The sequence below is a fragment of the Pelodiscus sinensis genome, chromosome 1, assembly GCF_052426305.1.
Source record: "Pelodiscus sinensis isolate ZL-2025 chromosome 1, ASM5242630v1, whole genome shotgun sequence".
Classification (NCBI taxonomy): domain Eukaryota; kingdom Metazoa; phylum Chordata; order Testudines; family Trionychidae; genus Pelodiscus; species Pelodiscus sinensis.
Genome location: NC_143052.1, coordinates 223,529,509 through 223,546,165, shown reverse-complemented (window position 1 = coordinate 223,546,165; position 16,657 = coordinate 223,529,509). Strand labels below are relative to the sequence as shown.

Genomic DNA, 16,657 nt, shown 5'->3' with positions numbered 1-16,657 from the left:
CATGCAATCCTGCTCTGAGAGCAACTGGGGTTGGGGTTGGGGCTGTGGCTGCCCGGCAGTTTTTGGGGCAGTTTCTGGGGCCACAGAACTAAAAATAGCACCTGAAAATTGGACAGCCACCCAGCTCCTGCCCCCCACAAATGGGACAGCTGCCTGCCATGTCAAAGGCAGAAGGTGAGGAAAAGGGTAGAGGGCGTCTAAGGGAAAGGTGGAGGTGAGGAGAGGAAGGGGCTTGTGCTGACAGGTGGGGGAGGGCAGGGCATGAGAAGAAAGGGATGGCACCAATGGACTGGGTGGAGGAGAGAAATGCCATGGGGCCAAGAGGAGACAATGAGAGGAAAGGGCAGGAGGGGAGGAGAGGGGAGATAAGGTGTCAGTTGGGGTGGGAGAAGAGAGGGAACAGGGTGATGCTGGGAGAGGAAAGGGTAAGGGCAGAAGGGAGGACTGAGTGCTGGGAGAAGAGTGGAAAGGAGAGGTGGGGTATGAGGAAGGCAGGGGATGGAGCAAGTCATGTGTGTGGGCACAGAGGGACATGAGAACTGGAGCAGAGGATGGTGAGGGGATGGGCACTAGGGAGAAAGAGAGCAAGGAGAGCAGGGGCAGTGAGTGAAGGGGGAGGCTCCAGGAGGGTGCAGGGGGTAAGGAAAGGTGCAGGTGCCAGGGAGATTATGGGGTGAAGCAGACGGGCAGACACAGGGAGGGTGGGGAGGGAGAGGCACCAGAAGGCAGATGAGCGAGGCAGGGCAGGTGGGTAGAGGGAAGTATTAGGAGAGAGGATGGGGAAAGGTAGCTACAGATGATCAGAGTGGGGCTAGAGGAGTGGTGGACACAGGGGAAGGAAGGACTGGTACAGGGAACAGAGAGGATGGGAAGGGGGGCAGGTCCCAGGAGGGTTGAGGGGAATGAGAAGGGCAGGAACCAGGACAGCAGAGGACGGTGAGGGATAGGGGCAGCAGGCACTGGGGAGCATATGGGGTGATGGGAGGGTAGGGGACATGGCAGCAGAGGGGAAAAGGAGAGGTGAGTGCCAGGTAGCAGAAGGTGGATGAGATGGTGGGTGGGCTCCAGGGTGCAGAAGGTGTTGGGGGAGGGGCAGGTGTCAGGAGGGCAAGGAGGGGACTGCTAGGGGGAAGAGGTGGATGGAGGGCAGGGGCATGTGCCAGGGAGGCAAAGCAGAGGATGGGCAGGGACCCAGGAGAGCAGAAAGGGGGGGAGAATGGGAAGGGCAAAAAGGGAGGGGGAAGGCTAGGGGTGGGGGGAGGGAAAAGCAAGGAGGGGGCAGGAGCCTGGGAGGGGTGAAGGGGCAGGCCCCCCGGGAATCTCTGTTGCTTTGGGGCCATGTGTGGGTGGTATGTTGCTAAGAGCAAGTCAGAACCAGTCCCCCACACACTGGCTGGGCAGCTCTACCTCAGGGACGCAGCTGGGACTCTCCATGCTGGCTGGCCCCATGGGCACCACCTGCCAGCAGGGCAAACCCCACAGCCAGCACCTTTCCCCTCCCCCTGCTGCACCGGGCCAGCCCCTCCCCCAGGGCGCACACAATATGTTTGAGTTGGGAAGTGGAAGTTTGGGTGAGGGCATAAAAGCAAACCAATGGGCTGCTGATAATGAATCCAGTGCTGTGGGGACAGGACCATGGTATTAAAAATAGCAGCTGGGTCAGTGTGTTGGCTGTAGGGGCTAGGGATGGTGGTACTAAAGATAGCACTGTGGCTCCAGCTTCAGCCCGGCATATGGGGCAGTCTCCTACCACACAATCCCACCCTGGAAGCAGCGAACCACCCACTATGTGGCCCTTACTCCAGTTTCAGCCTTTCCTCAGGGCTGGAGCTGTAGCCAGGACCGTGTGGTGTCTGCCCAGCTGTTCTGGGAGCAGACCATGTGTGCCCATGCTGCTGGGAAATCTCCGGCTGGAAGGGCAAGCGTGTTCTGGTCTGGGAAGGAGCCCGAAGCAAGAAGCAAAGTGTATTGGTGAGTTACTGAGCCGGGTTTGTGAGAAGTTTGTGCTGGCAGGTGGGGCTCAGATGGGGGCAATGTTGGGGGATGGTGGCATGGACATCTTGGGAGGACTTTAAGTTTCTATGGGTTCTAGCCAGGGTCCAGACTGTGATTAAACGACTGTGAGGTCATTCTAGGTGCCCCCCACTTGTGCGCCTACCACTGCTGCGCAATCCTGTAGCGTTTTTGAAAATCAAGGGACTAAACTATGTGTCGTTTGTTTCCTAGTGGTCCTGAAGTGAGATGAGCCACCCTCCACTTCATGGATCATTCAAACATCCCCTGCTCCTTTTAGCTTTTTTTGTGGAGATTTAATAGCACAGTAATAACTATAGAACAAAAATTAATTTAGGTTTTTTTTAACCTGATTAAATTCAAGTATCTTTGTAACTAGTGTTTATTTGAAACATTTGTGCTTATTGCATTCATAACACAAAATACAGACTTGTTCAATTGGAGGCTTTTTAACTAAGAACATGGTGTTAGTGTTCAGACAGCAGTTGTCTGTAGCTCAGAACCACCAAGGTAAATTGTTGAATAACGTATAGAAATGTTACCATGTATCTATATTAAATAAAATAGGACCACAAAAGTTCTTGCCCTACAAGAACCTTTATCAGTTCTTGTTTCTTTATATACAAAAAGGTAGAGAAAATAGTTTTCTTCTTCGAGTGATTGCTCATGTCCATTCCATGTAGATGTGCACATACTGTCTGCATGTATGCATCAACAGTTTTTCCCTTAAGGGTATATGGCTCCGTCTCCACAGCTGTTTGTGGCAATCATGGAACAGATGAAGGTGCAGCTGGTCTCCGCACAGACGGTCGCTTCATGGATCACACTACTAAAGAGTGTTGGCCAGGGTGCCAGTCCCTCTCCTTACAGCCTTCTCTACTGCCTTTGTGGCTCAGGTCCGCATACTGGACATCTGTAAAGTTGCCACTTGTTCTTCAGTCCATACTTTTGCCAATCACTATGTATTGGCTCACCAGGCTAGGAAGGATACAGTTATGGATAGGGCTGTTCTCTGTTCCATGGAAGATTAAAACTCCGACCCCACCTCCTGGGGTTACTCCTTTGGAGTCACCTTCATGGAATGGACATCAGCAATCACTCAGAGAAGAAGAGACAGTTTCTTATCTTCGTAACTGTTGTTCTTTAAGATGTGTTGCTCACGTCCATTCCAAATCCCTCCTGCGTCCCCTTCTTCCAAATAGCCCAGTAAGATGGAACCCAGGAGGTGCAGGGTCAGCAGGAGTATGTATTAGCCGACATAGCAGCGCCACTCGAGGGGGCTCCTTTGCTGGTCCAACGAGTTACTGCTAGGGGAAAAACTTCCTATGACACATGCACACACCGCGCACACATCTACATGGAATGGACATGAGCAACACATCTTGAAGAACAACAGTTACAAAGGTAAGTAACTGTCTCTTCTCTGAATACTTTGAATGCCTTGTTAGAGGGAATAAAATGAAGGAGTTTCAGAACAGGCCTTAAATGTCCTTTGCTTTCTTGTCTGCTGGATTTTTTTTTTAATTAAAACTGCAAAAAATTCATTAAACCCATCCAACATGTGCTCAGCTTTACACAAATTCCTTTAATTACCTTTCCATACAAATACACAATTCGTTACTTTGAGAAAAAATAACTCTTGTAATTGAGTTGATCACTTGAAATAATACAGTCAAGTGCCCGTGCACTCTGGCATAAAGCAAGAAATATCATTTGTCACTTTTCTTATACATTATTTTTATTAATAAACATTCAAGATTTGAAGAATCTTATGAGTGAATCAGATCAGACAAAGGAAATGTGCACTTGATTGATCAGAGAGCTCTCTCTAGCTCTGATTTATTTGTCTTGTGTGCAGAACAAGCATTCAATGTAACTATTTTTTCTAATTTGACTATTTATCTGTAATAAAAAGAACATTCTAGAATTATACTGGATTGAATTTGCCTATGACTAAAATAAAATACAGCCCTGAGACACAATGTGAATGGGTAGAAATATTCAATAAGATGTTGTCTAGGTGTGCAATGGAGAGTGTATCCTACACAAGCCCTGAAAGGCCAAGTAACTAAGGGCATGTCTACACTACAAAGTTAATTTGAACTAACAGCCGTTAGTTCGAATTAACTTTCATAGTGTCTATACATGCAAACCGCTAGTTCGAACTTAATTTGAACTAGCGGAGCGCTTAATTCGAACTAGGTAAACCTCATTCTACGAGGACTAATGTCTAGTTTGAATTAAAGACGTTCGAATTAAGGGTTGTGTAGCCACTTAATTTGAACTAGTTGGAGGCTAGCCCTTCCCAACTTGCCCTGGTGGCCACTCTGGGCACAACCAGGAAAACTCTCCTGCCCCCCTCCCGGCCCTGGAGCCCTTAAAGGGGCACAGTCTGGCTACAGTGCTTGTGTCAGTTGCAAGCCTACCAGCACCCAGCCAGCAGACCCTGCACCTGGCACGAAATGAGCCAGCCACCCGCTGCCACCCAGCCCTCCGCCTCTTCCCAGGACCACGCTGGCGGCTTCCAGGAGCCTGCCTGGGGCTGTGAGAGGCGGGCACCCGCCTGGTCTAGTGCGGAGATCGTGGACCTCATCGAGGTTTGGGGGGAGGCCTCCATGTGAACCCAGGAGCAGGTTTGCATGAAAATCAAGTTGATCCAGTGAGACCCCCGACCCTGAGCTTAGAACATAAGAATGGCCGTACTGGGTCAGACCAAAGGTCCATCTAGCCCAGTAGCCTGTCTGCCGACAGTGGCCAGAACCAAGTACCCCGGAGGGGATGGACCAAAGACAATGACCAAGCGATTTTTCTCGTGCCATCCTTCTTCAGCCTTCCACAAACAGAGGCCAGGGACACCATTCCTATCCCCTGGCTAATAGCACTCCATGGACCCAACCTGCTTGAATTTATCTAACTTCTCTTTAAACTCTGTTACAGTTCTAGCCTTCACAGCATCCAGTGGAAAGGAGTTCCACAGGTTGACTATGTGCTGTATGAAGAAGAATTTTTGCTTATTAGTTTTAAACCTGCTGTCCATTCATTTCATTTGGTGTCCTCTAGTCCTTCTATTATGGGAACTAATGAAGAACTTTTCTTTATTCACCCTGTCCACACCACTCACGATTTTATAGACCTTTATCATATCTCCCTTCAGTCCCCTCTTTTCTAAGCTGAAAACTCCCAGTCTCTTTAGCCTCTTCATATGGGACCTGTTCCAAACCCCTAATCATTGTAGTTGCCCTTTTCTGAACCCTTTCCAAGGCCAAAATATCTTTTTTGAGGTGAGGAGACCACATCTCTACACAGTACTGAAGATATTGCGTACCATAGTTTTATACTTCCCCTCCTCCTTCTTCCCCTGGCTTCCCCCTTCCAGCTCCCTCCTCCCATGTTTCCCCCTCCCCTCTCCCACCTCCTTTTCCCAGTCTTCCCAGAGGTTAATCCCCACCCAGTTTTGTTAAATAAAGAAAGTTTCTATTTTTGAACACACGTGTCCTTTATTTTGTACATGAAAGGGGGGCTAGGGAGGGGTAAGTGGAAGGAGGTGATGGAGGAATGGGGCACTAGCCCCCGGTAGGGAGGACTGGGGTGGCTCTGCGGGCTCCTCAGGGTGGAAGCTCTCCTGCAGGGCCTCCTGGATCCTGACAGCCCCCCAATTGATCCCCCCGGATGGCAGCTTGCGGCAAGTGCAGCCAGGCTGATGGCCGAGTGCTGTGATGTGCCGAGTGTGGGCACTCAGGGGCACTCCAAGACAGGACTGCTTTGCTGTCCCTTATCGAGGTAGACAAGCAAGCAGGGAACCCTGAGAACTGTCTGTCCGGGGTGGGGATCAGGTCCCTTTAAGCACAGCCCTCGGCTAGCCTGTGGCAGCAGCTCCACACTCTTAAGTCCTAACCTGATGTCCTGCTGGCACTGGTTCCAGCCAGCCTTAACTTCGGTTCAGGGTCCACTCAATGTGGACATGCTATTTTGAATTAGCAAAACACTAATTTGAATTAGTTTTTAGGTCTAGGTGCACTAATTCGAATTAGCTTAGTTCGAATTAACTAATTCGAATTAAGTTAGTTCGAATTAGTGCTGTAGTGTAGACATATCCATAGTTCCCTGAAAGGAGAGCCAGATTTATTTGAGGAGGAAGCCCAGCTGGAGTAGGGTCTGGGAGAGGGCTATAAACTGGAATTTAGCTACTAAATTTTTTTCCGTATTAGTTTTCTTTTTATTTGACTTCATATTAAATAAACATTTAAAGTCATGCACCTTCTTAATTATCCCTTGTTTTAGTATTCTTTCTTCTATAACATTTAAAAAAATATTTATAAGATATTTGTTAATAACTTGGGAGCCACAGTGGCACACATCTGAACAAGCACATATGACCTCAGTATTGGTTCATAAGACAAACTCAGCTCATGGATAGAAAATCTTAAGGGAAACAGTGGTCAAGGCCCCTTTGTGAAATGCTGTGTACAGACACAGAACAAATGAAGGCCCCAAAGAGCTCACAGTCTAAGTTTAAAATGTGACAAGTAGGTGCAATAAACTGACATGTAACGCAGAGTAACACTTGTCACTGCACACCAACTTCTTAACCATTGCTATTATGGTGACTACATAGCCAGTTCTAATATGGCTGAACAAATAGAGAGTGTTTAGGGTTGTTATAATAATTTACTGTTATGTCATGACCAGGATGAGGGGATGGATTACACCCTTAGCAAGTTCACAGATGACACTAAGCTAAGGGGAGAGGTACATATGCTGGAGGGCAGGGATAGGGTCCAGAGTGACTTAGACAGATTAGAGGATTGGGCCAAAGAAATCTGATGAGGTTCATTAAGGACAAGTGTAAAGTTCTGCACTTGGGACAGAAGAATCCCAAGCATTGTAACAAGCTGGGGACCAAATGGCTAAGTAGCAGTTCTGAAGAAAAGGACCTGGGGATGACAGTGGATGAGAAGCTGGATATGAGTCAACAGTATGCCTTTGTAGCCAAGAAGGCTAATGGCACATTAGGGTGCATTAGGAAGAACATTGCCAGCAGATCCAGAGACGTGATTATTCTCCTTTATTCAGCTTTGGTGAGGCCACATCTAGAGTACTGTGTCCAGTTCTGGGCTCCCCACTACAGAAAGCATGTGGACTCATTGGAGAGGGTCCAGAGAAGGGTGACCAAAATGATTAGGGGGCTGGAGCGCATGACCGATGAGTAGAGACTGCGGGATTTGGGTTTGTTTAGTCTGCAGAAGAGAAGAGTAAGGGGGATTTGATAGAAGCCTTCAACTTCCAGAAGGGAGGTTCCAAAGAGGCTGGAGAAAGGCTGTTCACAGTAGTGACAGGTGGCAGAACAAGGAGCAATGGCCTCAAGTTACAGTGGGATGTAGGTTGGATATTAGAAAAAACTATTTCACTAGGAGGGTGGTGAAGCACTGGAATGGGTTACCTAGGGAGGTGGTGGAATCTCCATCCCTAGAGGTTTTTAAGTCTCGTCTTCACAAAGCCCTGGCTTGGTTGGTCTTGTTGGGATAGGTCCTGGCTTGGGCAGGGGGCTGTACTTGATGACTTCCTGAGGTCTCTTCCAGCTCTATGATTCTATGATTGTGTTTACGTGTACTGCATTTAAATACTGTGATATATCTGCTTTCCTAACTTGGGAAGTAACTTCATATTGCTTATGTTGATGAGATTTCTGTGAACTGAGTGCAAATGAAGTCCTATTGTGATTTTTCATTTCAGTGTTTGTTATCTACAGGCCTGTCATTAACAGCATCATTTTCAAATGTGCCCACTAATCTAGAGTTTTTAAGGTTACTTGATATCATTTTGAGTTATAGATGCTTAGTACCTCTAAAAATGAAGCCTAAATGTATTCCAGCTTTTAAAGAAGTATACAAAAATAAATCCTTGTCAGATTCTTCAAAACAAGGTGGTATGTCCTGACAAATTCAGAACAGGAAAATGTCTGATGTGTTATTTAATACAGGCTGCACTGCAAATAAGGTAACACCACTATAATTCACAGAGAGAGTTACTATAACATTTTAACCAGTTTTATTCCCTGCAATTTCTGTACAATTTAAGGCATCCAACAATTCGTTTTTTCTGGTTGTAATAAGTAGCCCCATTTAGTGTAGCTTATTTTCTGGAGGCTGATTTACATAATGTTTAGTCTTCTTTACTACTTTCACTGTGACATGGCAATCTTCCATGTAGTCCCATAATCTCAAAGCATAATGAAGCCTTCAGAAAATCAAGAAGAGTCTTCAAACTAGGGAAAGAGCATATATAAATGAAAAAGGGAAATATTGTCAAATATTGTCAATTTTCACTGCCAACCTACCTTTCCCTGCCTGTTTATATTCTCATCCTGTCAGCTTGGCAGGTCAGGGAGACTTTGCTTCGTTCTCCCAACCATTTATTGTCACAACCTCCTCTAGTGATGTATTAATATCTCCGTGTTGCTTTGCACCAAAAAGTTGTATTACCATTCTTTTTAGGCCATTGGGTCTTATTCCCTTTCTCTTTGCTTTTCCTATTTTCTTGTATTTTTCTTTCCCCTGTCTTTCTTTTTTATGTTTGGTGCACAAATTCTCTTGACTTTTTAATCTATAAATACGTTTTCATATATATGTTTTTCTACCTTCTTTGTTGCCCTCCCAACCTACAGAAGGCAGCCTATACTACTTAGGTAGGAAATAACCCTTGGTCATTGCATACATCAGAGTTGTTTGTGGTCCCACTGAAGTCAGTACAGCTACCTAATGATCAAAGGATGTTGAACTGGTAAGCAGGCATCTGAGTCTATAACCACTTGCACGTTAACTGTCCCTTATATTTAGCTGCAGCAGGAAACAGGAGAGTAATGTTAAAGACTGTGTTCTTTTTTACCACAGCCAAAGAATGTGTTTTGTCTGCAGCGGACAGAAGGCATTCTTTAGTCCAGCTTCTTCCTCATTTCTCCTGTTTTTTGCCCAACATCTAATTAGTCTAGAGCCCTCAGTGGGGCTATCTCCAATGGTGGAAAAGTCCCATTTCTAAATTCAAATATTTTGACCTTCAAAGTGAGAACCTGTAAGATCTAGACATCCTATCTGGCTGGAGATTAGGTGACCTGCTGAGCCCACCCAATGAAGTTAGTAGTTTAGCATATTGGAATAGGCAAAGATCTTCTTAAGAACAAAACAATGTGAATCCATTGCCATATACACCTTCACAATTCATTCATCATACACATGTATTTATTTGAATGCATAAATAATAGCTGTAGGCATCTATCTGATCTGTTCAATGCCTGTCCCAAAGGTAAATCACACATAAAATCATAAAAAAGAACAGCCTGTTGATATACGCAACCGAGTTTCCTGCAAACTCTTTTCCCAACAATCTAATAAAAAAGAGGGGAAATGTGGACTTTGCCATGTGCCAGAAGGTTATGAAATGTGGGTTCTGTCTTGTCTGGATTAAGTTGTAACTTGACAGTTCTTAATCACAGTGGGAGTTCATATACACTGACTAATTTGTTACATTTAATAAAAGTTTTTTTATTAAAATTCCCTAAATTGTGCGTGCTGTTCAATTTGTAAGACGCTCCTTTAAAAGATAGGTATGCTATATTTGTTTTTGTAGCACTTTTCCATAACCTTCCTAATCACAAGCATTTTGAGACTGACACATTAAAATACAGATTATTTGTAAAAGGTTTGAAGATTAATTGTATATGTTTGATTATAAACCTATAATTTTACTTCATTTATCTCACTTTATAGAACATGCTGCTCAACTTGCTATCCATCTGGCTTTAAGATTATTTTCTGAACCCAAAGACAGTCATCAAAAATCAAAGAGAGTACATTGATGCAGTACTGTAATTTTATCAGTCTCACTTTTATTGGTTTGACTGAGTCTCTGGGAAATTGCAGATCAATCAAAGGAACTAGTAGCAAACTCTCTGGAGGGGGCTAGAAAACTAATAGCATAACAATGTGAGCTGGCTAGTGCCCTAGTGAATAGGAAGAGAAGAATTGTACAGTGCCACTTTTAGATAGAACTGAAATGCAGAGCTTCACAATTTCACTTTTAGGTCCATATGTCACTGTGACTATACCTAGAAATTCAGTACATTGGGCCATAGTGTGATTTTTGTACCTTCTTCTGTTCTCGTGCATGTATTGGTCCACAATAGTAGAGAACAAAGACATTTTGTCTGTAGAGAACTGTGTGCCTTTGGGGGTTAAGGTTGCTGGCTATCTTGATAGCAAAGGACATTGCTTGTGACATATTGAGTGTAGGAGTGATAAATACTTGCATTTTCACTGGAGGCAAGTCTGGTGAGCCATTTTTGTAATTGTCAGGCCCCGCAGGTATCAAATCCAGATTTCTGGAATCAATACACTCTAATGCTCCACTTGGCAAGTCACAGACTTCAGTTAGGCCCAGGATTCATGAAGACCAACTGGGACATAAGCTCTGTCCTAAACTTACAGGGGGAGATAAAAGGTTCCTGACCGGACTGTAACCTCTGTTTAAACCAGTGGAGGAACAGGAAGAATAACTGAGCTTCCCCTTGCCTAGCCCTGCTGGTCTGGTGTTTATCTGTTCCTGTTTTCTGACGTACACATATCCTGACTCTCGGTAACTGACTCTTGATCGCTACCTTCCGGTCTGTTTTTTTATTTTGATCTCCTGGTATTCCAGTCTGCCTGATTCCTTGTAATTGGCTCCTGGCCCTTTGACCCATGACTCATACTAATGCCCAAGCCACATCCTGGCCCTGATGCTAGTTTATCCTATGAGTTATAGCACATGCTCCTTGTATTGCTAGCCTAAGACTACCAGCTGGTGTGCAAAGAAAACTAGATCCTAGCCTTATCCTTACCTTGTCCTGTTTGGTGTTTGGGGGTGCTATGCTAGAAGGGTGAATAACAGAGCAGGTTGGAACACTTTTTGGCTAAATGTAATTTTGTCCGAAAAAATTGCTGTTTCCTTGAAAATGAAACATTTCACAGAGGCATTGATTTTGAGGAGAGTTCCATCTAGAAGGTTTGAGATTCAAGATTATCTGACCATTTTGACCAGAGAGAGAGAAGACCAGAATAGAAAAATAGCTGGTTTGAGACAATTTTATTTTGTGAAAATGTTCAAGAGCTTTATTGAACCTTGGAAAGAAAACAAATTTCAAAATCACAAAAATGATTATGAAATGGAATTGTCTTCTGAGAAGGTCTAATATGTTGTTGGGAATGGGAAAGACAGGATGAACATGCATCCCCATCTTAGGCTCATGAATTATCAACATCAGATACAGTCTTTCTTTGTGCAAGTTCAGAAGTTGTGTGATACAGAAAGAAGACAAAAGTTCCACCTATTTTCTGTTCTCATGTTCTGTGCCAGCACATCTCTCAGGGTATGTCTACACTACCCCGCTAGTTCGAACTAGCGGGGTAGTGTAGACATACCCTCAGAGAGTTGCTCCATCATGTCTTTATTGACAGATAACGTCAAATGGAAATGTCCCGGCCTATAATGCAGTATTCATCCCCATTCTTTTCTTATGGGAGCAAGACATGGGTGACATACCAAAGTCATCTTAAGCATGTGGAATTGTACCAGCAGTGCTACCTTCAATAGATTCTGTGATTCAGATGGGAAAACAATCACACCACTACCAGTGTTCTTTCTGAATCTGATAACACCAGTGTTGGGACAAAGATTATGTAACATCAACTTTCTTGGGCAGGTCATTGTGTATGGAGATCTGATACTCATCTTCGGAAGCAAGTCCTCTTTTTCTCAACTTAGTTATGGTAAGAAAACCTGTGGAAGACAGAGGAAATGTTACAAGGACTCCCTAAAAGTGTATCTTCAGAAGGGAGGCATTGCTCCCATGAACAGGGAAGAGTTGACTATCACTAAACTGTAATGGTGCCATATCATATATCAAGGCTTAGCTTGTTTAGAAGAGAATTGCCTTGTTTATGAGGCTGAGGAACAGCAGAGGACAAAGGAAACTATACGCATCCTGGCCAGCAATTGTGCTCTCTCTAAGCAATACCCGTCATAGGTTGAAAAACTCGTAGAGAAGGAAATGGACTCTTCAGGCATCTTAAGTCTCATCAATGACTTGTCTTTTTTGGCAGACATCATCCTCATATCGAGGGAAGGCCACTGATGCTTGTGAGGCGGTAATGCTGGAACCCTGCCTAGAATTATTTTCTAAAGTATTAAAAACTAGTTTCCATTTGAAGCTCTCTGTCAATAAAGTTTTAAATTACTTTTTAAACTTACAATGGTGTGAATTTACAGATCATTTTTGACAACTTCAAAATTGTCTTGTACTTGATCCTTGGGATAGGCTACTTAAAATGTTGTTATCTTATTCTGACAACTTTTAAATAATTAAAGTTACAAGGACTAAAAATGAGTCAAAGCATGCATTATCTGGGTCTAATGATTGATTTTGCTTCTGTTCAGTTATTTCAGTATAAGTCTGGAGATTTTGTTGATGATGATGATTACTAAAATGACACTTAGTTGTAGAGTAGAGGGAAAATGTGCTAGGCATTGCACAGACACACACCAAGGAATATTGCTTGTTCTGAAGAATTGTCTTTGTAAATAAAGGTTCTCATTTGGCGTGAATGGAATGTACACATAGTTCAGAGCAGCATAACTTAGAACAGAACCTGTCTTCTCTCTTCCTTTTATGACTAGTTCCCAAGCTTATGAAGAAAAAATTCTTTGTCACTTAAATGCAAAGTAAATAAATTTAAGGAATCTCTATGTATGGATTTTGTTGTTTGTTTTTTAAACAAGATCAGGAAAGGGAATCTTTCATGCAGATATAGTGACTGCATTTTAAAGGTTGTATGATCCCTTGTATAAAAAACTGAGCATATTTTAAACACCTAATTGTTTGGAACACCTCAAGTTACTGTGTTTTAGCAATACATTCAATAGATAATATTTACCCAATATATCACAATGGTTGCAACAAACCCACAAAGACTGTTTTTGAAAAACTGGTAGAGACTGTTCACCAGGAACTAATATAAATAAATATTTGCTTAAGGGGCCTTACCTACACATGATCAGAGGCTATATTTTCAAAGTTAACTGTTAGAGGTCTGTTGTTCTAAAGTAGCCTCTCACACCCACCTAATGGTCACTTAAGAAACTACAGATATGATGTTAAGACTTTGAGAATGAAGGTATAAACAAGGGATGGGAGAGCAGTAAGGATCCACATAATAAAGAGGGAAAAATGCTAGTTCAAAGGTGGCTGTTCCCCTTATTCGTTGGGGCACATGCTACAAATGAGGCTATTAAATGTTTGTATGTGCTTGTTTCCTTATAGGAAAGTGGCATCTTGGGCTGAGCTGTTACAGCAAGAATGACTTCTGTCACCATCCCCTCAACCATGGATTTGATTACTTCTATGGGCTCACCATGACCAATCTTAGAGATTGCAAACCAGGGGAAGGCAGTGTGTTTGTGGCAGGGATTCAACCATACCTAGCCACTCCACTTCAGCTCATTGGCATCCTCTTAATCTCTTTGGGGGTGCTGCATTATGTTGGCTTCCTCAGAATACCCCGTGGAGCAGTAGGATACTCCTTTTTAATACTTATACTTTTGCTTGGACTTTTGCTCATCTTCTTTTATACTTTTCGATATTTAAACTGCTTCTTGATGAGGAATCACCAGATTATCCAGCAGCCACTGTCCTACAAGAACCTTACTCAAAGATTGACTGAAGAAGCTGTACAGTTTATAGGAAGGTAGGTTGATCTAGTCATGTTAAAACTTCATGCCATCATTCTACTGTCATGTTGTTGCTTAAAATATATAAACTGGTGGATGAAGAAAACAGGGTCATGTAACACTGTCATTTTTCTCTAGATTTAACAGATTGCTAAGAATCTTATGTTTAATGAAAGTTAACTATTTAACAATTAGGTGTCTTAAGCTTTGCATATGCACCCAGGTACACATCTGGAAGAACCATCTTGCTGTCTTCCATAATCTTCAGTACTTTGTTAGAGAGGCATAGTTATTTTTCCCAATGCAAAATGCAGAGAGACAGATGTATGTTGCTCTTCTTAGCACGGCAATACATAATTCACTTAGGAGCCTAGGTCTCATTTTCATACGACTGACTTTCAGTGAGATTTTGACTCCAAAGTGCTGAAGGCCCAGATCCTCAAAGCTATTTGGTGCCTAATTCCCATTGATGTCAGTTATACTGTTTATATTTTCATGTTTAAAAATAACAAGGTATCATAAAAGACAACATTCCATTAAGCAATTAATGTAAGTTTGGGTTCTGTATTCTTCTTTATAAGTTCAGCGTGACTTAATACTGTGTAGGAAATTGTTTCCAGAATTGCTTATCTTTTGAAATGTTATTCAGAGTGTTTTCAGAATTTGAAAATGCCATGCTAGATAAATTATTGCCAGTGTAGTTATGTGATCCCTGAGTATGTTAAACTGGAAAAGTGTTTGTGTTCGATTTTTATATGCCCTTCGGTACATCTATTAAACCACACTTCAGTTGTCTACATTTTTAAGAGAAAATAGTGATTAGGGGTGCCTTGATTTTTGGGTGGCACATTCATAAATGTAAATGAAGTTGTATGATATTTCATACTAGTGTATAGAATGTCCAGAAAAAACAAATCCAGAACATCTGTTGGTCTAACTTGGCATAGCTTTATTGATTTAATTGGAGCTAAAGTGATAAATTGACGATTTGGTCCACAATTGTCAATATAATTCCTAGACAAAAAACATGTTAAGCTTGAATTAACACATATTGGTTATTTAAGATAAATTATGTTCTGGCATTAAACTCCATGACTCTGTGTGCAATTATTAGACAGTGTCAGAGAGTGTGTGAAAATAAATACTAATTTTGTTTCTGATTACAGTTGTATGGAGGCAGGTCAGTCCAGTTTATATTGGTTCTAAATTATAATTTTCCCTCAAGAGCAGGTTTGTATACTTATGATAAACATATCAAAATATACACGAGGCATTATGCTATTTTTAGAAGTCAAATGAGTGCTAATTATTTCATGTTAAGTTTGATGCAGTGTGGGTAGCCATACTGATCTTAGGATATTAGAGAGATAAAGCTGGTGAGGTGATATCTTGTATTGAACCAATTTCTGTTGGTGAGAGAGAAAAGCTTTTGAGCCACACAGAGCTGATGTACAGATCTAGGAAACATAATCAGTGTTGGAGCTAAATACAAGACGGAAAAGAAACTCATTCAGTGTACTATTAAACAGCTACATCCCATACTTAATGGGGACCACATCCCAAAAGAAATCTTTCAAGAACCCCCTCTTCTGGCCTTCACATAACCTCTCCCAACCTCTCCAAGCTCTCCACAGATCAGGACCCACCAACTCAAAGTGGCACCAGATCCTGCCAGCATAACAGGTGCAAAATATGTAAATGTAGCCCCGCTCCTACTATTATCAGTACCACCCATAACACATTTTAAGATCCATGAGTCCTACACAAGCCTGTCATATCATGTGGTGTTCCTCATCCAGTGTATTAAATGGCCCAATAACAACCATGTGGATAAAACTAATCACTTTGCTCTCAAATGAGCTCACATAGAAAAATGATAAAAAACAGAAAAAAAAACAAATATCTTGTGGGTGAACACTTTTCACTAATTGATCTCCCTCTATGTCTTGACCTGCCAGTCTTCATCCTCAACTGAAACCCTCACAATACTTTCAAAGTCAGGTCTGGATACTTACATTTAGAACTTTGCTTGATACTAAAAATCATGCACTGATTACACTCTGGATTTATGTCTTACTACAATAATATGTCACTCATTAACACTCCACCTCTGCTTTTTCCTCTCTTTCCCCTGCTAGAACTGGAGAGGGGTTAACTGGCTACTTTACCTTGAATAGTTTCTTGAAATCTGTGTAGTTACTTATGCTAAACAGTATGTTCCACCTTTATATTTATCTGTGATACTCAGTACATTTGCTTGACCTGGAGATCTCTGTGTACGCTCAAAAGCTTATCTTTCTCACAAACAGAAGTTTATTCAATTAACAATATTACCTCAGCCTCCTTGACTCTATAATGCTAAATTCAATGCAATTATGCCTAAGGATATGATTCTGTCATGGATGGTCACAGATTCTGTGATTTTCCAGGACCTACATGACTTCTTCTGAGGCAGGTTTGGAGTGGAGTCACACCAGTGAGATTGGAGCAGCAGCTGTCAATCAGTGCCTCACAAGCAATGGCAGGGCTGGAAATGTGACTAACAGTCTGTGCTGGGGCTGTGTGGCTTGCAGTTAGGCCTAGGCTTGCCAGAACTGCATTCCCTCCAGGCTGCCAGAGCAGCAGTCCTATGGTACAGTGAAGCAGCCAGCTGGTGGTCTCTGGGCCACCAGAACAGCGGTAAGAGTTCAGCCCCAAGACTGCCTGAGCAGTTGTTCCCTGGGTCTCCAGAGCAACAGCTAGAATTGAATCCCAAGACCAGTAGGCAGTTGGGCAGGGGGCTGGCCATCAGAGCAGTGATCCTGGGACTGCCGAAACAGTGGACCCTCCCCGCTAGAGTTGGGTCAGCACTCCAGGAGCTGGAGATCAGCTCCTGGTAATGCTCTGA

At 43.0% G+C, this 16,657-nt stretch overlaps 1 protein-coding gene across 4 annotated transcripts in view; it reads left to right on the top strand.

Moving 5' to 3' along the window:
• Window positions 1–16,657, top strand: part of STS (steroid sulfatase) — a 186,611-nt gene that overhangs the window by 43,292 nt on the left and 126,662 nt on the right. For all 4 annotated transcript variants that reach the window (XM_075915380.2, XM_075915349.2, XM_075915363.2 and 1 more), the window contains one exon: window positions 13,364–13,787. In XM_075915380.2, coding sequence (XP_075771495.2) covers window positions 13,364–13,787 — 424 coding nt within the window. The remainder of the gene's footprint in view (window positions 1–13,363; window positions 13,788–16,657) is intronic.